Raw genomic sequence first — 23,850 nt, 5'->3', positions numbered from 1 at the left:
CTCATCGGTGTGTCTGATACCAAAGTCCATGCGTTTAACAGCTATGCTGCATTCAGTGTCTGTCATATGCACCACAAGTAATTTTGCTGCTTTGTCATTTACTTTCTAATGTTGTCTATGATATTTTGATGTTCCTGAGTTCTAAATAATTTTGTTATATATATATATATATATGCATATATATACATATATCACTATTAATATTAATGTATTATTTTAATACAGTAGACCAGCACACTGGTCGACCCTGTATAGACTATTTGGACAACCCTGATGAGTGGAACACAAGCTATACATTGAGTAGCATCTTACTTACCCTGCAGGTAAGAACAGATTAACAGAAATTGCCCTCTTTAATACTTTTGATTATCCCAGTTATTCAAAATATAAGGACTAAACTGTATCATTGTATCATGCATACTTAAATACTTAAAGACTTCAGTAAGTTTATTTAAATCAATATTTCTGCATCAAGACTGTACAATGGGTCTTGAATTATAAAAACTATTATTTTAAAGTGAAATTGTTAGTTAAGGTCCTTTGTAAAAGAAAACAAGAACTGTTGGGATGGTTTCGATTCTAGAAATATAGTTTTAAGTTTTCTTTTGGCTTCTAACTTTATTTCATACTATAATTTTATATCTTTCGTCATTCACGAAACTTGCCTTTTTCAGAGAAGTGAGTCAGGTGACTACAACTTAAAATGAGCAGCTTTATCCTTTGTTTCTGACACAGCTAGCTACTTCTTTCTTATCAAACCCAGAGAACAATTAAACCAGAGAGTTTCTCCTCCCCTCAGGTAGATGCCTGTTTATAGAACGCCCCCTTTACTTCCCGGTCTTTAGAAGCATGCCTCAGTGTGGTGGTGGTCTTGACTTTCAACAAGTCTCCTTTCTTATCCGGTGCCAAAGTAAATGATTTCAGTGGCACTTGCTTTAAACACTTACAGATATTGGACCTTGAACCACTCGGTGAGAGTCTACATGAACCTGCTCATCATTAATAATATATGAAGATAAACTATTAAATTTTGATTATCTGGAATACTTGGAAATAAAGTATTCTGGCTTAATTGAATGTTTTCAGTAGCAGAATTATCATACAAGTTCCACTTCTCCAATTTATTGTTTAAATAAAATAATAGTTTTTTTGTTTAGTCATCTTAGTATACTGAGTAAAATTTAATCTTTTTTTTTAAGAGTCAATATTTTATTTATTCATTCACTCACACATTCTACAAATATGTATTGAGCATCTATTTACGGGTGCCAGGCCATGTTCTGGGAGAAACATTTGAGCCAAAACTTTAAGGAAGTGAGTGAGCATGATCTATAGATAACTGGGGTTGATCTTTTGGATTCCTTTAAAGTACCTTTTCTACCTGCCTTAAGAATAGAACTGAATGTTCCCAAAATGTAATGAGTGAGGGCAAACCAGAATGAAATGGTGAAAATTTTGATAGCTGGGTGATTTAATAAAAGGTACATTTGGGGCTTTTAGATTAGATTGCTTGGCCCCACATTCTGGTTCTACCACTTAACACGTCTGTATCTTTGGAAAAGTTTCTTCACTTCTCAATGTCTCAATTCCTTCATCAGTAAAATGGAGCTGCTTGTAGCTACCTCATATGACGTATACGGATTAAATGAATTAATACATAGTAAAGTACTTAGAACCATGTGTGGTCCAAGAAAATAGCTCAGTAAAAGGTAGTTCACATTATGATTGTCCTTCCTTTTAAACAGCAATGCAAAGTGACAACAAAGTGTTGTCATGGAAACATATCATGGAAAGCCAGTAGATGATCAAGTTGTCTTTTTATTTTTCAAACAGATTTATTAAACAAATATGCCCACATTACAGAAGATTTTTAAAACAGTGGAAAGGAAAAGAAAATCACTAGTAATTATAAAGAAAAACCCTAATCCTACTGTTATTAGCATTTCTTTCTGATCTTTGCTCTGATTTTTTATGTTTAAATACATTCACTGCAGGGCGAAGCCCAGTTCTGTTGCCTGACAGATGATTTACTTCTCACAGGTGTAGGAGAAGTAAATCCCACTCCTGTGATACCTTCATGCTTTTCTTCACTAACAGTGCTCGGTTTAATTCAGGTTTAAAAGCATTTATAGAATTCTTAACTGTAAAGTTACAACCCCAAGCAAATCTTGGACCTTAAAAAGTGCTCAGTCCAGTTTTCTAACTGGCAACCCACTTTCTCCTTCCCTCCCCCTCAGTCTGTCTGGCCAACAACTGCTCACATGGTAAGAGTCAGGTCAAATGAGTCTTCCTCTGGAATGCCTTTCTTGATTTCCTTTCCCAGGGGGCTTTTGTTTTCAAGGGGGTTCTTATGTCTCTCACCCAGAGAACACTCCCCTAACAAAGCACATTTCTATCAGAGCTCTGTAGTGCTGTAATGCACATACTGCTTCCTTATTGGTCTTCCCCTATTGGACGACAAGCTTTGCAAGGCCAGGAAACAGGTCTGATGCATCTTTAATTTCCCAGTACCTACCCAGGACAATGGTGACCATTAGTGGGTACTAAGTAACATGAAGGAAGGAAGGCATGAACCTGTATATTTACATCTTTGCAATTATGGTATACATGTATAAACTGTATAACCTGTTTCTTTTTCACTTTACATTTTGTCTCAAGTAATTTCCATACCACTACAATTAATATTTTAATGGCTATTTAATAGTCTTTTCCAGGTTAGTGCCACTGAATAGAACTTTCTGCTGTGATGAAAATGTCCACCATCTGCACTGTCCAGTATGGTAGCCAGTAGTCACATGTGGTTACTGAGCACTTGAAATGTGGCTAGTGTCACTGAGGAACTCAGTTTTTCCTTTCATTTAATTTTAAGTAATTTAAATTGAAATTGCCACCTGTGGCTAGAGCCTGCTATAATGGACATTACAAGTAATTCTGACTACGTCCCTTTGACTAACAGATGAGACACATTTATAATTATCACGTTGTTATTCAAGGAGTGAACTTGAAGTAGTGTTTAAAATATTTTAATGTCTAAGACTACTAATCATCTCCAAAATTTTTAATAATCTTAATTTTTTTGAACACCCTCATATATAATGCAAAGGTAGCTATCAACAACCATCCATAGAATGAATTCGAAATTCATTGGCTTTAACTAATTGATATTAGGAAATATGCCTAAGTGCCGTTTTGTTTACTGATGCTTCAGTGTTTGTACTTAATCCTCTATAGAGCTTCCTATGTTATTTCATACTATCACGTGGCTAATCGAAAAGTTGGACTTTTATTTTCTACTCTTTTAGCAGGGTGTCTGATTTATACATTTTAATATATTCCTTATATTCCAGTTCTTAAAAATCATTAAGTATACTAAGTAGCTTGTGTACACATGATAGGAAAAGGTCTTGGGCACGGTGTCAGTGAGAAGACTGGTGAATAAACTTTTCCAGGTGTGCCTCTCTCAGTGAGATTATCTTTCCAGCCAAAGACTAAAAGCTTGCTCTTGAAGATACGTTTCATCTGCTTCCCACCCACTTTGAAAGGTATAGTGCAATCCACACTGAATCCTTATTTAAGCAATTATAATATCCTGGGAAATGTAGCTCAAATGTGTTTTCCTAATAGGAAAACTCAAATAGCAGAAAACTCTTGTTGACTTTGAAATAACAGATACCAGATTGTTGTTTTCATTAGTGCAAGATTGCCATCATTTCCATGAGTCTTAAGTCACAATTATCCACCTTGACCAGCATCTCCACTTAGGTATCCTGTGTGTTAGTTATTATTTTGGCTATATTTTATTCCATAGCTTGCATGTTATAATGTAATATTCAAAATACTAATTATTGAGTCAATATTTGCAATTTGGCCTAATACTAATTTTGAGGTGCCAGATAAACAAGATCGTGGTCTAGGAGAACTATTACATTTTGGTTACTATCGGTTCCTTTTTGTCCAGATGTACATACAAAGGGTGTCAAAAAAAAATGTATACACATTTCAAGAAAGGAAAACTGTGTTCAAATTGTAATACTCAATTAATACCTATAACAAAATATGAAAAAAGTCAAGTGTATACATTTTTGGCACCCCTGGTATGTTGTGATAGGTATAATTTTAAAGATATCCCGCACCACTCCCATCCTCTTGTTATTCAATCAAACACTAATCTAGGTACTGGTGTGAAAGGACTTTGCCGATGGAATTTTAGTTACTAATCAGCTGACATTAAAATCAGATGGTTATTCTGAATTATGCAGGGGGAAGGGAGGGCAAAGTAATCACATGAGTCCTTCACAATAGAAGAGGAAGGCAGACGAGTCACTCAGAAATACAGTGGAAGAAGGAGAAGGGATGTGGCAGGAGGAGACATCAGAGAGATTCCAATCATGAGAAGGATTTTTCACATGTTTACTCACTCTGAGATATAGGGGTCCAAGTGTAAGGACCTGCAAGAGACCTCTTGGAGCTAAGGGCAGTTTCTTTGCAGCTAACAGTCAGCAAAGAAACAGGGACCTCAGTCCTGCAAATACAAGGGACTGAATTCAGGTAACCAACCTGAACGAGCTTGGAAGCAGATTCTTCCAGAACCTAAGAGCCCAGGCAGCCAACACCTTGATTTCAGTCTTGTGATATATCTGGATAAGGGAAACCAGCCCCACCACCCCATATTTCCCACCTGCAGAAATGTGAGATAATAAATTTATATTGTTTTAAGCTGCTACATTAGTGGTAATTTGTTACAGCAGTACTAGAAAACACTACAGGTACCAAATTAATCATTTGATGATCTAGAAGGATATTGAAGTGTACACAAGCCTTTATACATTATGTGTTTGTTTTACCTGTGACCTAAATATGATCTCATGTCAGGTTTTATTTTTTAATGGAAATGTTTCAGTGTTTCCTAATATTAAGTTCCCTTTACACATACATCCAATTTAAATTCATGTGATAAGTTACAGGACACAACTTGTAACTCTCTTTGATTCTAATGTTTGGCTCATGAATGGACAGTATAAAACCAAGATGGATGAAAAGTTTCTTGAGAGTAGGGACCATGTCTTATTTGTGTTTGTATCTATCTCCAGGTAGTCCCACTGTAGGCATTTAATAAATGCTTCTCAAATGTATGTATTGGATTGTCTTTTTTGCACTAAGAAACAAATTTACTTAAAAAAAAACATGTTTTTTGTGTGTGTGTGTGTTTTTTTTTTACCTAGGTTATGCTTTCTAACCCAGTGCTAAACAATCCAGTGAATTTGGAAGCAGCCCAAATGCTGACTGAAGATGAAACTAAATACAAACGAATCGTTCGAAGACTTTTCCACGAGTCATTACAATGTAAGAAGTACCTACTTATTGTTATTTGCCCAGTATTAATTACACATTTATAGAAAATAAGGGATCTAGCAAATAATTTGTATAAGGGAATATTTTCTGTATCCATATTTAGTAATGAAATTGTACTAAGATCTGTCCTGTTGGACCTCTGTCAAACCAATCAGGTCCTTTTAAAAATATTGTCAAAGATGGAAAGCTTAGTATCTTTAAATGTAATGGTCATATAGATGGATGGTGCCCATTGAAACTAGTCTACTCGTCATAAAGATATGGCATCTCATTTTAACTTTTTGATCTATAATGGATACTTCCTAGATTTCATTTGCAGTACCCCAGATCTTACTGATCTGGGACTCTTTTCCTCTTTTTATATTCCAATATAATTTTAAAATTATTATTAGTTTCAGGTGTATGGACTCCTTTCCTCTTGATTAGCAAAATGTTCAGCTTTTTTTTTTTTTCTTTTTTTGCCTTTCGCCCCGCCAGGTATTCCTTCTAAGTCCATGTGGAAATGGCACCTGAGGCTCTTCAGTCTTTCTACTCTATTGACCAGTGTTTTTCTGATACCCTTGGTTTGCTCACTTTCATCTTGCCAGCGACCCCTCATGACTCTTAAGTCCATCTCCTCCATTGATCCTGTGCTCTTTCTATACTTAGCAGAGAAATGCTGTGGGCTTCTTTTGCACAGCAGGTTTGCCACAAGTGACGGATGGGCCCCTAGCGACATAGTTCTTTCCTTTATGTCCTGTCTCTCCTCTCCTAGCAGTGCACAGCAACCTGGCAGAGAAGCTGGTATCATTACCTCTTCAATCAGCAGGACTTGCTGTTCAGACTTACTCTACCAAACCGATCCGTCACGTGCTTTATCTGTCAGATGTCCACTGTCTCTTTTTCCAGTCCTCTTCTAGAAGCGGCCAGTCCATTAGCTAGGTCTGTACAATTGTGACCAAGTTCAAGTACTGCTTCACAGGGCTTCAGAGTCTGATGCAATGAAGCAGTATTGATCAGGCATCTTTTTCAGTATCCTTACACATGGCATGATTTCTATGGAGCTCCTTCAGTATTCCCTGATAGTTTTGAGGCAGGTTTGTACACAGAGGAATCACATTGCTTCACTCTGACCACATTTCTGACCTAGCAGGATACTGTAACATCTGGTGCTATATCCTCTGCACTCAGTGGTTATTTGTGGAATGAATGACTGACTGACTGAATGAATGAACGAACGATACATATCACTTAACCTTTTTGGGCCCTCCAGTGCTGTCATTAGAGAAAGACTCTATACCAAAGCGCTGTGCGTATTCTGGTAAATGGAAATTTAAAAACTGGTTTTAAACTGGTTTTAAGGAATTTTTTCCAATAAATGGTTCTGTGCAATAGATGTTGTTTTTGCCCTGCATAGGTAAAGGATGAGAAGAAAACTGAAGAAAAATGGGCCCTTTCTTGTGTCCTCCTGTCACTAGACATCACCCATCACTCCTTTCACTTCCCCATCTCTGCCATCAAACCACCTAGAAAGGCTGCCCAAATTGCCAGTCTCCCAGCAAATGAGCAAAACAGCAAATAATACTTCGGCAGGTTTTTGCTACGTTCTCTAGTTAGGTTGATGAAATATGTGTAAATCCAAGACAGTAAATAGTTATCAACGTGTTTGCCCTCTCAGCTGGACTGGGAGTGCGAGCCTAGGGTGCTATGAAGAGAATGATTTTCTGCAGTTTTGTAAGGGAAAGAATGCTGTGATTCAGCAGAGGCAGCTGCTGTGGGTGAGAAATGAAGTTCAGAAAACTCCTTCACTCTAAATTCCATGGTAGGCTAGCACTATGTGGATTTCTGTGGAAAACTGCGTCCAACCAGAATGAATTACCTATGGCAACTTGGAAAAGTTGCAAGAATCATCTCTCATATATATTTAATATGTTAATAAAGAGATCTAGAAAATGCATAGAAAAAATTCTGATCACATTTTTAGATAACACAAAACTGGAACAGATAGTTACTTGTATAAATGAGAAACTCAAGGGGGCAGCCGGATGGCTCAGTTGGTTAGAGCGCGAGCTCTGAACAACAGGGTTGCCAGTTCAATTCCCCCATGGGATGTGGGCTGCGCCCCTCTGCAACTGAAGGTGGGAAATGGCAACTGAATTTGGAGCTGAGCTGCTCCCTCCACAACTAGATTGGAGGACAGTGACTTGACTTGGAGCTGATGGGCCCTGGAGAAACACACTGTTCCCCAATATTCCCCAATAAAAAGAAAAAGAAACTCAAGAGGCAGCTAATTGTATCATCTCTGTAAGCATTAATTATAGGCTAGAGCTATATCCTCAGTACCCACTGCGATGTCTGGTTGTATGTATTAAATAAAGATTTGTAGAATGAATGAATGAAATAATACACATAAACTGAGATCCTGATGTCACTTCATAGTTTACAAAGTGCTTTCACATACATTTACTCATCTGATTCACCCTCTTCCTCAGTAAGGAAGCCGAGTATCCAATAAGGAAGCTCAAGGCCACAGAGGACAAGCTGCAGAGCCACAGCTCCAACCTGGGCATTCCCGCTTCCCCATGTGCTTCCAGGTTTAATGGGAAGAGCATGAAGTCATTTGTTTGGGATCAAAGAACTACAATTGCCAAATACAGAATGGAAGAGACCTGACATGATAGCAGAATTCTCTTCTACGAAAAAATTTTCGGGGAGCTATTTGACCACAAGCTTAATGGGAACCAAAAATAGAAGGTGCCCTTCTCTTAAGCATGTGTTAGATTAGATGATAATTTTACCCCACTCTGGTGCGGTGGGCCCTCATCTGGAATATCAGCATGTTCAATCTGGAGCATCACATTTCCCATGGCTGCAGAAACCGTGTATGTTCAGCTAATGGAAGAAAAGATAAAAGGCAGTTGTAAAAGCTGTCTTCAAATCTTTGAAGGGATTTCCTATAGAAAAGGGAAACTTCCTTCTCCATTGCTCCAGAAAAACTAAAGTAAGACTATTATTGAAGCAATGCATCAGTGATACCTTCCTCAGGTCTGCTAGGTTGTAGCAACTGAAGACCAGAATATGCAGGCTGGGCCCTGCCTTGTGCCAGAACATACCTTGAATAAACTGGGGACGTTTTCCTCATAATCAGTGGTCTGGAATTAATTTGTTGTCCTGAGCTTAAGCCTGGTATTTGGTATGCAAATACCTCTCATTCCCTAACCTTTCTCTGACATGTTTTTTGCCTCGCATGAACAGCCTTGGCATATGGACAAGACCGCACCAAGCTCTGAGCTCATACCCAATTGGTGGAGGTCCCGATGACTTTCCCATATCCTGACAGCCTCTCTCAGGATTGGACCTTATAATTAGGGCGCTCACATACACCAGACTACCTGGGACAATCCTGACACAATTATTTCTAGTATCCCCTTCACTCCATGTTCCAGTTTGGACAATAAATTATATAGTCAGTTGGGTGCCTAACTGATCTTTCCTAGAAGCAAATGCCACCCACTACAGCTGTAGCTTCCCCAGTGATAAAGTCCATCCAGGTCCCAGCTGGCCAAACATGAGGAAGAATTTTCTAACCACTGAAGTTACTTAAGTGTGGGCAAGGCCACCATGGCAGGCAGTAAAGGTATGCTTTTATAATCAGTGTTCATTTAGCAGAGTTTCATGACTTTTTTTCAGAGATGTTGTCAGAGAGCCTCTTGCTCGGTGTCTGGAGTTGGACAATGGGATTTTTCAAGTACCTTCCAAGTTCTACTTTAGTTCGCTGGTGAAACTTGGGGGAGGGAGATAGAAAGGTCTGGAAGGAGACAGTGTATAACAACTGTTTTGACTCCTAGCTTCTGAGTATCGCTACTTTTCTAATTTGTTACAAAGTGGTTTCACATACACTCATAAATATCTCTTTTTCTTTCCTCCCAGTGTGTTTTAGCAAATTCTTATTTCTCTGTGTTTATATGGTCAAATAATATTTATCTTTTTCTTATCATGTTTATTTTGATATTTTAAAACGTAGGGTTCATGTAATTAAAAAGATCTTTGGTTGATAGAAAATATTTTATACTCTTGTATAAAAATAGTAAAACTGGTAATGATAGCTAAGTTTGAGGTAACAATTTTTCTCTTATCCAGGTATATTCCTGTAGTTTTGTTAAATAAAGGAGGGTCATGCTAATAAGTTTCAGATGTTTGTCTAAATAAACTATAATAACTGACAGATAGCATGACAGAGTCATGATATAAGACTAGAGAAGAATTATAGAAACGTTAGGGAGATTATAATACTAACTTACATTATACACTTTTTAAAAATCTGGGAATTGTGCAAATCCATCTCATTCTTACGGTTAGGAGGATGTGATAAGCATTGGATTCTTCCCTTCGAGCTGCCAATGTGTTCACTGTTTTGTGTTTTTAATCCTTATAACAATAGAACAATTTTAAAGTAAATTATTTCTACAATTAAAGCAGGTGGCATCTCATAGGATTTCAAGTTTTGGTTTCTTTTCTGTTTAGAGGGAGTATTTTATTGTTGTTGTTGTTGTTGTTGATAGGTGTAGGAATATCCCTTTCCCTGAAAAAAAAACACTTTCTGGATATCAGAGGAAAAAGAAGTTTAGTCCAGTAGCATAGCTTATTCGTTGAACACGAGCTTTCGCGCCATCATTCAGACGCTGTTTTGTTGGTGGTGGTTAGAGCACTGGTACAGTTATCCTGTTATTTACAGAGGCAGGAGATATGGAAAACCTGAGTGCCACAAGATGGTGTGTGTGAATTCTTTGCTGGAGCTACAAACCTCTTTTTTCCTGTTTGTATTTTATTGCACCAGTAACATAGTCCAGTAACATTTTAGCAAAGTCTCTAAGTTGCTTGTTTTAACTAAAAATGTTAAGTATTTCTTTTCTATCAAAGAAATATATGTCCATAGCTTTAAATGACAAATAACACAAATCAGTGTTTAATGAAATATAGCAGACCTCGGAAGCCTACTCCTGTCATCACATAGTGCTACCCCCACCCCCACAACATACCAACAGCTTTCAACACATAGCTGTTTCTTCGGGAATTTGCCACTATGTTTCTAAGTTTAGTCTGTACTAATATTCCTGGGGTTTTCAGTTTGGAATATTACTTATAGGCTTCTTCTGAAATATAAAGATGTAGCTCTTACACTGTCATTTCCTTCCCTATTTTCTCTCCCCTTTTTTCCTAATATACTTGGTTACATTAGTATTACTTAATACACATTTGTCACAGATGAGCCATGCATGATTGCTTTCCTTTTTCTTGTGTAAATGCCCTAATTTTTTCATTTTCTTGTTTGTTTCTATATATCTAGCCTCTATTCTTCCCCTAAACTTTCTGACAAAGCTGTACAACAACTCCTAGGCATTCAGTGGCCCCCCCAACTCCCTTCCCCCTGCCCCCTACAGAGGAGACTTCTTTCCTGTGGGGTCTATCCTCCTCCTCCAGTTCTAACTGGCAATTCTCTCACCGGTATCCTGAGATGACCCCTTTGCCTGCCTCTTGGATTGGAGCTCCGGCTTGATCCCTTCTTTTCCTCTTGCTGGATTTGCTCCTTCATTTTTTTGGCGCATATCTTCTAAGAGCTTCCTAATCCATGGGTGCTAAATATTTTCTGACTTTGCAAGCCTAAAAAATGTATTTATTCCCCTCTCATATGATCACAGTTTGGTTAAATTTTAGTTTGGAAATAATTTTCTTTCAGAATTGTGAAGACCCTGTGGCCTTCTTGTTTCTAGTGTTGCTCTTGAAAAGCTAGATTTCCTTCAGATGTCCAGTTCTCACATGTGATATATTTTATTTCTGGAAGCTTTAAAAATCTTCTCTTTATTCCCAGTGATTTGAAATTTCTTGATAAAGTTTCTTGTTGTTGTTGTTTTTCCTCCCCATTCATCATGTAGGACATTTGATAGGCTGTTTAAATCTCATTTAAAAAGCTCTAATCTTTTAGTTCTGGAAATTTTTTTTTTAATGTGGTTTCTTTCATATTTCCCCCTTCATTTTATCTGTTCTCTCTTTTGAATATTTAAATATTTGGATGTGAGATCTAGTCATTTGATCCTTTCATTTTTAAAAATCTATTTTCTCCTATTATCCATCTCTTTTTTTCCCCCCATATTCTGGAAGATTTCCAGAAAAGTATGTTTCTATTTCCTTTTTTCTCCCTATTTGTTCTGATGGCAAACTTTCGTGATGTTGACTTTACTCAAATGTCTAGTGATCACTGACTATTTATACGATGAATATATGATGAATGGCTATCAATCATTAAAACAATTGGAAATATTTGAATTCAGACTGGGGTTGTTGATGGTTTTATTTCATTATAGTGTACTTAGTGAAGACCTGGGCCTACCATTAATTAGGCTTGCCTATTTCCCCTGAGATGAATTCTCTAGTTTTGTGACTGGAGGGAGATGCTAGCTGCTTACACTGTGAGAGCTCGACAAGGGGAGAGACTAGGAATCTTACCTGTGCAATATGATTTATTGGACTTATTCCCTGCTTTCAGTCCCTTACCGTACTCTTGTGCTGCTTTCTGCCTAGTCTCCTCAGGTCTTGAGTCCCTCTAATTCACTTTCTTCAGAGACGAAACATCTTTCCCTCTGCCTGGGCAGTGGCGATCATCTGCTTCCACAGGATGAGGGTATAAGTCTTGAGTGAATGTGCTGTATCTCTCACCTTTCAGAGGTATCTGGTACCTCCAATTCCTGAATTGTTCCTCAAGTTCTGAAGTATAAATCTGCTTGCTTTGTACTGACCTACTCTCATCATATAGGTAGGTTTCAAATGTCCATGGCCTGCTAAGACAGTTACCACTTGACATCTGCTTTCCATCTTGAAATTTTTTCCTGTCATCTTTCTTTTGCTCTCCTCACGGTTTTATACCTTACTTCTCTTCCTTTATTACCATTTTATTGAGGCTTTGGAACGAGTGTACATAAATCCATGTATTCAATCTTCCAAGTAAACGAATCCTTTTTTTTTTTTTAGTAGTGAAAGATGACAGCTCTAAGTCACCTGAAGACTCACATAAATTTGTCAGGTAAGTTTTTCTTTATAAAATTCTATGTCAATTTAGTTATTAAAGGGACTATTGATTTAAACTTTATTTTTCTCATAATTGAATTTTTATTTTTTTAACTCAGAAAAGGAAGTAGATATCTTTTCCTCTTAGACTACCTTTTAAAAATGTTTCTAGAAAGAATGTAGAAAACTATTTAATTCTTTCTAGACTATTGAATTAATATTAAATGTAAATATATGAATTTGCCTATTCTTTTAATTTTTATTTTTTATTGTTGAAAAGGAAAATTGTGTTGTCAACATAATGAGCACAAATCATTTTAGACTGCAAAAATCCAAGCAACTTAGGAAAAGATAAGATTCTAGAGGAAAATGGTGAGAGTTAGGGCTGAAGCCATTGTATCTTTGGGGAGACAACCTGACAATATGGCATCAATTCAGCCTTGAACACACAAACAAGGTGTAGATCAATATTCTCGTTTGTGGAATCCACAGCATTAGTTCCTCGAGTATTTCCATCAGCCTTAATTTGACAGTCAGTCAACTATAGGAAACCGTCAATTAACTGGTATTGAAATAATGCTTGCTTCAGTTCAGGTTTCCTTGACTGGCCCTGAAGATGAGTAAAATTAGTTAACTTAAGTGGTTTCTGTTTGTAAAAGTGTTAAGAAATTGCAGGAAGGTAAGCATGATCGAGTGAATAGTACACTAGGCTGGGGTTCAGTAGAGGACATTGCTGCCCTTTAAACTTGTTAATGTGGAGAGAAGACATAGCAAAACTTAGGCAAAGTCCAGTCAACTGGGTAGAAAGGATATAGTCAAGGGAATCCAGCTGATGTTCAGTAATTGAAGGTGATTTAGGCTTGTGCTTGTCATCTGGGAGGTTTGCCCATGGGCTGTAAGACACCACTTGAGGATATGGGGCAGGCTCTGGGAGAGCATCTACTTATTCATTTATTGAAAATGCACTCACTGAGCATATGCTCTGTGCCAGGCACTGTGTTCCAGTGTTGGGAATACACACCTGAGTCATACGTGATCTCATGAGATGTATGCTCTAAAATTGGAAACTCTCCTTTGAATAGGCGACAGTGCACAACATGTGCCTGACTATTGGTCCCACAGGAAAATATGGGGAGCATCTGTTCCCAAAGGATGTAGTTGGAAAGCCACAGGGCAAATATCAGAATGATGGCTAAGGGGGAAATGCTAAGGTCACATGGAATCATATTTAGAATGAGTCCGGTACTGAGCAGGAACGTCTTCCCCTGAAGCTTTTCTTTTTTCTAGGCCTCCTTTGGAGTCCTTCACTTTTTCACCAAGTTATCTATCACTGGTACCACCTCTGTTCAGTGCAGTCCAATATTTCCCTGAGCCTGTGAATTGCTGTATTGCTTTAATACCTAGACTATAAGAAGTGCTATTATAGAGAGAAGACCAAGATGTTCGGAAGAATAGAGGAAGAAATATGTAGTAAAGCTTAGAGGTGGGGTGAGGCATATAGAGGCCAGCTTCTAGGAGGAGGTAACATCTCAGGTGATTTCTAAAGGTGGAATAGGAATTCACCTGCTGACAAGAGGAGAAGGACATGCCAGGGAGAGGGAATAGCTCATCAAAAGCATGGAGATATGAGAAGGCATATTTCCCGCAGCCTGACCCAAAGGAAGGTAATTCAACCTCTAGAATAAAAAGTGAAAATGAATCACAAATGCCAGAGGAAACCAAAATGTATCAGGAACTGAGATGCAAAACCAAACAGGGTAAGGAAGAGAGTATTGGTTGCTAGAGAAGAGAGGAGAATGAGACACAGAAAGTCAGAATGCTAAATATGCATGTATGTTCATGGAATGGGAGGTGGCTAAATCATTTAAAGGGTCAGGCACAAGATAAGACTTGAGGTAGACAAAAAAGAGCATAACATTTACGTCAATATTAAAAGTTCTAAAGCAAGTGCATGGCTTTGACATAGTCATTCCACTACCAGAAATTTATCTTTAAGGGTATAATTGAACAAGTGCATAAAGATAGGTAAGAATGTTAGGAATAAGACAAAGATAAGAATGTTAATCATATAATTGTTTAAAATAAAAAATTGAAAACAGAAAGTATAACAAAATGAACTGATTAAATACATTTTTGGTTAGCCATATAATGACCAAAATGTATGTAGATGTATATTGTGGACATGATTCTGCAGACCTATACTGAACTAACATTAAAAGTAGGTGAAAATAGTGAGTTATAAAATATTACATATGGTATTATTTCTTACACACACACACAGAGGCAGTCTAGCATGGCAAGTGAAAGAATCCCATTTCCTTCATTTACTAACTGGGAGACTAAGGCAAGTTAGTTAAATTCTTTGTCTCCGTTTCTTTATATGTAAAGTGGTAATAGTAATATAATCAATCTTACAGGATTGCTATGAAGGTTAGATGATTTAATACATACTCGTATAAAGCACGTATACCGGCACCTGATTAAGTCTTAGCAATCATTAGCTATTATTGGGCTTCTGGTTTCACACGTAATCTCAGCGTATACAGTTGTTTGCCTTCCTGCACCAAATCCTAGAAATTCTCTCTTCCATATTGGAAAAGAACAATAATGAATACATAGCTAGACTCCAAAACAAGGATCCCCTCGGTGTATTAATGGCAGTAAAAGATTCCCAAGAGACTGAAATCGTTTAAAAGAGCACATTGAAGAAGGAATCCTCAGATCGGGGCCCTGTCCCAGAACTTGAGAAAATGTTCCATCTAGGGCGCTGTGCCTGCAAGTGTGAGAAGCTCAGAATTTGGAGGCCTGGACCACGTGACAGAGTGATTAAGTGGGATCTGGCAGCAAGAGCACCGACCTGTCCATCCTCCCAACCCTCAGAGGAGGACCAGCCAGCAGCAGCGGGAGGATCTGTCTCAGGCAGGAGCAGTGAGGGTGGCCTAGAAGGAAGATACCAGAATATCGACACCAAAGTGTTGACAGTGGCCATTGCTCAGTCAGGTGGTCAGAACTAGGCACGATGTTTGCTACTGAGTCAGCACAGAAGAAGGGGAACCCCTGTTCTGGGAAGGAAGCTTTGGCCCTTGGATGCTGTGTCTGGCACAGTGAATGTGTCACCTGACAGGCAGCAAGTCAACCAGGAGACCACAGGAGGACCCAGCACTGATGACAGCACGGCAGAATTTGGGGTCTGGGAGGACGGTTAAACTATAACTTTAGTCAGAAGGGACTCAAGCACCGTGGTGAGATAAACTTCTAAACTTACAGGTGATGTTATCTTGAAAACACAAGGTTTGTGAAATTGAAAGAAAAAAAGGGGGAGTGAAAAATTGGGAGAGTGATCACTTACAGGTACGCTGAGATTCGAGGCAGAGGGACTAAGTAGTGAGTGCACAGACCCTAAATTGCGTACGAGCACGGTGTATTAGAGGATCAGAAAGAAAACCACTAGATAGCTGAAACTCAGCAAGGGGAAAGAGCAGAGGGGTAGGCCATGAGGTAAGCGAAGCAGGCAGGATCAGATAACTTAGGGCTTTAGGAACGAGGTAAGGAATTTCCATGTTATTAGCCTTGCAGTGGGAATTGGGACACAGTTGAACAGCTTTTAAGAAGGGGGAAGACACAATCAGATTTACTTCTTAAAAGGACTGTTTTAACTGCTTTGTGCGGGGGGGGGGGGGGGGGGGGCGGGGGGAAGGGTGCACAGAGAGGATGGATTGTGAAAAACCTAAGAGGAAAACAAGAAGAGTTATTAGATTATTTTAATCTAATTTTAATTTATTTTAATTTAATTTTAATAGGGGAGAAATGATGGTGATTGGGCCTGGGGTTGAGGGCTTAGATCCATGGAGAGGGAAAAAAGTAGATGGATTTAAGGCTTGTTTTGATAAGATGTACGGTATGAGAGAAAGTGGACTCAAGGATTATTACTAGATTTGGGTACTGCTGCCATTTACTGAAATGGAGGAGATTGGGAGAGCACCCCACTTTGTAGCACTAACAGCCCCACTGGTTGGAGAGGAAGCAGGTCACCAGAGCTCTCCTACATCACTGTACACATTGTTGCACCATCTGACCTGCCCACAGCCAGCTTCAAACACAGTTTAGCAGTTTCTCCTAATGTCAAACATTCACCTGCCCCGTGATCCAGTAATTCCACTCCTAAGTATTTAGAAATGAGAATATGTATTACAAAAAAGCTTTGTACCCAAATTTCACATGAGCTTTGTTCATAATATCCCAAACTGGAAACAACTAAAATGCTCATCAACAGTTAAATGTATAAATAAATTGTTATATTCATAAGTTGAATACTCTCTGTAATAAATATGAGTGAACTGTTGATACATGCAGCAGCATGGAATAGTAATGCAGGTATTATGCTGAGTGAAAAAAACAACAGAATAATCAAAGTAGTGCGCACTATTGATTGAGTGTCTATGAAGTTCTCTAAGACAGGCAAAACCAATCTGTAGTGATAGAAATCAGGTCAGTGGTTGCCCACAGTGTCACAGGTGATTGGCTGGGAAGGGATAGTAGGGAACTTTCTAGAGTAATGAAAATATGTATATCTTGTTTGGGCTGATGGTTATATAGATTCATTTTTTTTTTCAAAACTCATCAATCTGTACACTTAAAATGTCTGCATTTTATTGTATGCAAATTATACTTTAAGTTAATTTTTAAAAGGTAGTCAACTATCTTTACAACTTTTATAAATCTGAAGTTATTTCAAAATTTAAAAACTGTTTTTGAAAGATGGTATTAAAACGTTTTTAGAAAATGGGTATACTTCCAAACTTCCAAACTCTTATTCTAAAATCTGAGAAGATTATTTCAGGAAAGAAAAATTATAGGCCTATACTGCACATAAACACAGATGCATAAATCTAATCAAAACATTAGTAAATTGAATCCGCTGATACATAAAAAGGAATAATACATCATCATTAAGTGGGTTTGATTTCAGGAAAGTCAGGTTGGTTTAAAATTTGAAAATCAATCAGTGTAACTCCCCCAGTTAATCAAATAAAGGGGGGGGGACCCTTTATTTCTTATCTCAAAGAATCCAGAAAAGTTATTTGCTAACATTTAACACCCATTCATGATAACAATTCCCAGCACACTAGGAATGGAAGAGAATTTCCTTATTCCAATGAGACAGGAATCTACAACAACTCATCAGCCAGCCTCATACATAAATGTGAGATGTTAAATGCTTTTCTCTTGAGTTTAGGAACAAAACAAGTATGTCTGTTATCACTACTTCTATTTATCATTGTACTGGAGGTCCTAGCCAGTGCAATGAGGCAAGGAAAAATAATAAAAGTTATAAAGTTTGGAAAGAATGAAGTAAACCTTCATTATTCACAGGTAGCAGGATTATTTACATACTAAAATCTGAATAAATATACAAAGCTTGAAAATAGGTGAACTTAGCAATGACCTTGGATACAAAATGAACATTAGAAAATCAACTATGTTTTTATATACTAGCAATCAGCACATAGAAAGTGAAATTTAAAATATACCATTACAACAGCACTAAAATTTGACAAAAATGAATAAGACATCTATACTGAAAACCACAAAATGTATCTGGGGCAAATTTTTAAAAACTTTAAGAAATAGAGATATATTTGTACAATCTTTATGATCGGGAAAGATATTATTATAATACCAATTCTTCCCAAATTTATCTATAGATTCAATTCAATCTCAATCAAAATCTCAATGGTGTTTTTTTTTCTGAAAATTAACAAGATGGTTCTAAAATGTATCTAGAAATGCAAAGGATTTAAAATAACAAGGCAATGTTGAACAAACCGGATTGACCCTCCCAGATATCAAGATATACTAGAAAGTTACAAAAAATTTCACTATGGATCTTTTTAGGTCAAGTTCCTATCCCTAAACTAGTTACCATTCTCAGACAGCCCTAAACCCATCAGGCCCTGACTTAGAGTCAGAGGTGTAGGTCTGTCCCATCAGATGGACTGGCATATATACAATGGGGGAAGAACGGACTAGTGACTCATATTGGGCAGGTTGTCTACTGTAACAACCTCCATATACACAATATTTTAATAGACAGGGACCTTGATAAGTAAGAGTTTGATGGGCACCGAGGGCAGAAATTTCTAGATGGAACTGCTTGCACAGGTACAGAAGTGTAATAATATGGTATACTCAGGATCATCAGGAAGTTTCATGTGATAAAGCCTCTGGATCTGTAAACGAAAAGGTTGGAAATGGAAGAAAATGTTGGAAATGGCCTGGTGATGAGAAACCTTGAGTTCCATTTAAAAGTGTTTAGACTTCATCCTATAGAATTAGATAACCAAATGGGGTTTTCCAAAGGAGGCAATGGTAACCTGGAATAGGCAGAGACTGAGATAGAAAAACAACAGGAAGCTGTTTAGAGTTTGCGTATGAGAAACAATGAGGTACTTAAGTCATGGGGGAAACCAGCTGACAGTGCTAAGGAACGCTAAACCCCCTACTTGGCTCTTTCCATGCATGATTTCATTGAATGCTCACGAGAATCACTGGAGAAAGTTCTGTTTCTTAATTTTATAGATGAGGAAACGGGAGTGGAGGGATTAGGGAATTTGCCCAGAGTCGCACAGCTACTAAGTCACAGAGTGTTCTCACCAAGGCAAGTTGATCCCAGAGCCTTACTCCTTAATCATGATCCTACATGATTAAACATCCAGAGACACACAGGGGTTTAGTCATTCGGCTTTGGTTATGGCTGGGATGTTGCCTCCGTGAAATATCACTACCACAGTTCTCTTCTTCCTTTAATTATCCTTTTGTTTTCTTCACTGACTCCTCTTAATTATGGAACTGGTTTCTACTCTGTCTTTTCGAAACACTTAGTTACTCTTTTGGAGTTTCTTTTCCCTAATGGCATCATCTATCAATCTTTATGTTAATTTGGCCCAAATTTCTTATTTCCAGTTTCAATGTCTCAATCCACTCCTAACGGTCATTACCTAAAACGCATGTTTAAAATTAAACTCATATTTTACTTTCTCTAGACGCTTTCTATTAATAGCAAAAGTAACTGGTCTTCCGGGCTTTTAGGAGAACATTTGACCCTCAAATTCCTTTGCCTTTCACACCCTATCAGGCAACCAGTCCAGTCAATTCGTTACCATTGATTCATCTCCTCCCCTTCCTAATTTTTGCTCCCACCCTTGTATCAGCAATCTGTGTTTTTTGCCTAAATTATTGCATTTGTTTCCAAACTTGTTCCCCTGCATTTAATCTCTCATATAATCTACCCTGCATTCTAATACTAGGAAAAACTCTTACACACTGATTTCATAATTTGCTTGCCTTATTCAAGAACTCCTGATTGTTCTCTATCCCCTAATAAATCAAGATTACTGAATCAACTCTAACCCGTTCTCTGTCTAAATCTAAAGGTCCCACATTGCCCATTTTCTCTTATTTTATCAAATTATAACTCCTCTGAAATTGGAACTCTTCACTCCAGTCAATTATCTTGTTGCTATCATCTCTTTCCCTAATATCTTCTGTACGTACATAGGCACACACCATTCTCCTTCCCATCTGAACTATTGCTAACACTGCTCCCCTGGCCTAAAATGCCTCCTGCCTTTGTTCCAAGTCCATATCTCAAATGACTCTCCCTAATGGCTCTAAAACAAAGATATCTCCCTATTCCAACTTTTTCTGTTTACTGCCATTGCCAAAGAAGTTCTGTCATTATGACCTCCAAATGTCTGTGTTAAATGATGTAACACTTTATGAGGTTAATATATAAAGCTATTCTGTGTACTTATTCAGATATACATCTTATTTTCCCAACAGGATAATGAGCTCTAATGTTCAGTTTAAAATTATGTCTTCTACTTTTTCATATTCATAATGCCAATGATAATACTCGATATATCTCTGTTACTGGTTGAATCTATAAACACGTGCATTTTTTATACTGTATATGTATCCCTGTAAACTTAGTAGTTGATCTGAATCGTAGCAAAATAGTTATTCTCTTATTTTAAGGAGCTATTTCCTTTACAGAATTGAAAATGCAAATATTCCCAAATGTTTTAAGACATTCTGCTTTGTATATTCAAACTAATCTGAAGTTATACCTTTTAGGGTAATATTTTTAATTATTCTGGGGGGAAGAAAAGAAAGCCCCTGAAGGCTAACAGTTTGAAATTGAACAGGACACCGTTGGGAAGGGAGAGGGTCATGGGTCATCGTCAAACAGACAAAAAACAATGGAGACGATTGTGCCTGAAGATGGTATATTTTTTTCACGAGACAGTGTGTTGACAGTTTCCTTCCTCTTGGGTCATTGTTGTCTGCTAAATGATCTGTGACAGCAAATTGATCACAAGCTTTTTCATGCAGGAGATATAATGCAGCCTTTCATTTTGTTACCTCTGTTGCCAACTGCCGAAACATTTCTTTGGGAAATTAATGTTAGTTTAGTATATCATTTAGTAGTGTAAGTCACCGCACATAGCTTTGGAAGCAATAATAGTAGTGATTCATTTATCTTCACCAAGTTTCAGATTTCTACTTAAATGTGATTGCAAAAGCAATAACACATTTGAAAAATGTTAGTCTTAAAATTAGGTGTCTGTAATAATCATTTAAATAAATGAATGCATTAACACATTTAGATATTGCCCCATTTATTTCAAAATTTAGTCAAATATTTACTTGGTATGTATAAAAATTAGTGCTAGTATACTTGTTCTAACTAAAAAGTTGCTTCTTCCTCGAAAGAACTGGCAACTTAGAATGGAAAACAGACATAAGGTTTTTTACATTTGATGTTTAAATACCTAAGCCAGTCAACGGGTGATTTCGCTTTTCTGAAAAATATCCCAAAGTAATGTTTTGTTTGTAGAATGTTGAGAATCTCTACATGCAAAAAGTTTATAGAAAAAAAAATGGAAACACAATTATTTAAGAGACAGTTTCACAGTTCCTGTTTAATACTTTAAAACAATCTTTGCTTTCCCATTAGGACATAGTAATATTAGCACAGGGAAGGAAAAATGCAGGCAGGAATAGTAGAAAAGAGTTGTTTCCTCTGTTCTGTGTAAAAATTAAACTAATCTCAATTCTGACCTTTTACTTCTCATAATAAAAAGTAAATAAAGGTAATTTTATTATAATGTGTCATAGAAAATAAGAAAATTGTATATTGTAGAAAGAAAATATACAGATATGAACCTTTCCTTGAAATGCTTTTATAATGTTAGCCGTGAAAGGCAGGTATCGTAAACTTATGTTTTTCTTTGTATAATATACACATGGGTGCACATTTACATTTATTATGGAAAATGGGACAGATATTCTTTTTTTATTTGCATGTATTAGTGGAGAAATTAATGAGTTAGATTTGTTAAAAACTGAAACTCGGTTTCCTGTCTTATAAAAAGATATTGTTATCTGAAACAGTCCACTCTGATAAAATAATTTTAAAAAGCAAACTTGCAGACTACTCATTGTCTGATTTTAATTTGTTTTCAGATCAATTAAAGTTTCATTTGAAGATTATTACAAGACGTGGTCTGAAATAGCTACATCAAAAGCTGCAGAATGTTACAGAACTCCATGTAAGGTGATCTAGCCTTCTCCTGTGTCCTTTTGGTATTAATTATTAGAATTAATATATAACTAATCTCTTAATTATTCTCAGCTTGTCTTGCTTTCAAAAACTAATTGACATATATTTGCAACTTAAGAATGATAAACTTCTTTGTTGGCTTGATGTACTAATCATTCAACAACTATTAATTTAGTTCCTCTTGTATAGAGCCCTGAACTGAAGTCTGATTAAAAGACAGAAGGAAAGATAGGCAATTGAAGGAATAAAAGATGAAGTCCTCAATCTTATGAGGTTAATTTACTCCCTTCACCCCAGAAAGAAGCCTTCATAGCAGGAGGAACCTTTTTGATTCTAAAAACAATTATCCTCAAAACCAGAGAAAGTATTAAGTAGAAAGACAGCAAAAAAAAAGTATAAACTTAGGGCTCGCAATTATATCAGCCTAAGGAAAAATTATGTGTTATCATACATTAGGAATTAAAAAGACAGAAGGGGAAAGTTGGTCCCATTTAATCAAATATTTAGAGTACTATTTGGATCAAAGCAGGTTATCCGGTCTATACACACTTACTGAAATATGATTTGCTCTGAGCTATCCGGCTGAAATGGTGCATTCTGAAGTTACCAGTGACTTACTAATTCCCAGAATCAATGATTATTTGTTAGTCCTTGTCTTAACTTTCATTCTCCTCAGCTATGCTCTCCTTGAATTAGATAACACCATACATCCAATGGAGGTTTTCCTCCTCCATTCCTTAGTGCTCTTCTGCCTCTTTCTTTAGCAAAAACTCTCCACTCTCTCTGAGCGACGTCTTCCACCACCATGGTTTTCATCAGCCTACCTTCCAGTGATTCCTAAAGCTTCATCTCTAGCCAGGCTCTCTCCTGAGTTGTGCATGGATATTTACATCTGTGCATTGGACATCTCACATGCGTTACAAGGATCTCAAACTTAAGATGTCCCAATGTGAATTCATTATCTTGCCTTCAAACCTATCATCCCTCCTTTATTACCTCTCTTGGCGAGTGGTAAATCACCATTGCATTTACTTGCCTAAACCAGAATCACTGAAATTTCCTAGACCTATTTATCTCCCTCATTAAGCCTTGTTGATTTTATCTCCTCCAACACCATGACTATTTTCCCTCCACTCCACCCTCTGATCACTGCCTTAATTTGCGATCTCATCAAGTTTCATCTCATTATTATAATGATCTCATGATTGGTTTCAAAAGAACAAAATATCGCATGCAAAAAAGTTTCCCATTTTGAGGCACAAATTACAGCAAAAAGTAGTACTAAGCTTAACAAATATAAAAAAGTAAGTTAAACCAATAACTTCTAAGAAATTACGTGTTTTGTCTGGATGTCGGTTGTTAATTTTGTGATTACACCTTACCTTCCTCACTCACTCATGGATTAGTGGTTAAGAAAAACAACTTAAGGTGCTTTAAGAAACACAGTCTTTAGTAACACTATCAGTATAAAGAATTTTATTATTTTTGATACCAGAGTACATGAACGTTGACTTCATTTCAAAGATTTATGGTTGGGTGCTGCTTAATCAATTCAGCAAACGCATCTTGAGCACCTATTATGTGTGAGGAACTGAGCAACTCAGATAGATTCCAGGAAGCAATAATCCTGTACAAACACAGTGTTGAGAAGCACCTGGCACATTCTAGGGAACCACTCAAGCATCCAACTCCTTCAACCAAAAACCAAACCGAATGGTATAGGATGGTGCTTTATGAAATAACATGTAAATATATGAGGCCTTTAGAGACTTCAAACCGCTAGGGGAAAAAAAATAGAAGCACATGCCAAAACTTAATGAAATTTGGAAATG

The 23,850-nt window shown here is 37.2% G+C and overlaps 1 protein-coding gene across 1 annotated transcript in view; it reads left to right on the top strand.

Moving 5' to 3' along the window:
* Positions 1-23,850, top strand: part of UBE2U (ubiquitin conjugating enzyme E2 U) — a 52,578-nt gene that overhangs the window by 5,487 nt on the left and 23,241 nt on the right. The window contains exons 4-7 of the mRNA XM_081056375.1: positions 226-323; positions 5,223-5,343; positions 12,358-12,409; positions 21,922-22,007. Coding sequence (XP_080912501.1) covers positions 226-323; positions 5,223-5,343; positions 12,358-12,409; positions 21,922-22,007 — 357 coding nt within the window. The remainder of the gene's footprint in view (positions 1-225; positions 324-5,222; positions 5,344-12,357; positions 12,410-21,921; positions 22,008-23,850) is intronic.

This window comes from Rhinolophus hipposideros (assembly GCF_964194185.1).
Source record: "Rhinolophus hipposideros genome assembly, chromosome: 8".
NCBI classification, from domain to species: Eukaryota; Metazoa; Chordata; class Mammalia; order Chiroptera; family Rhinolophidae; genus Rhinolophus; species Rhinolophus hipposideros.
Note: the sequence above shows the minus strand (reverse complement) of the source record. Positions and strands in the feature narration are given on the sequence as shown.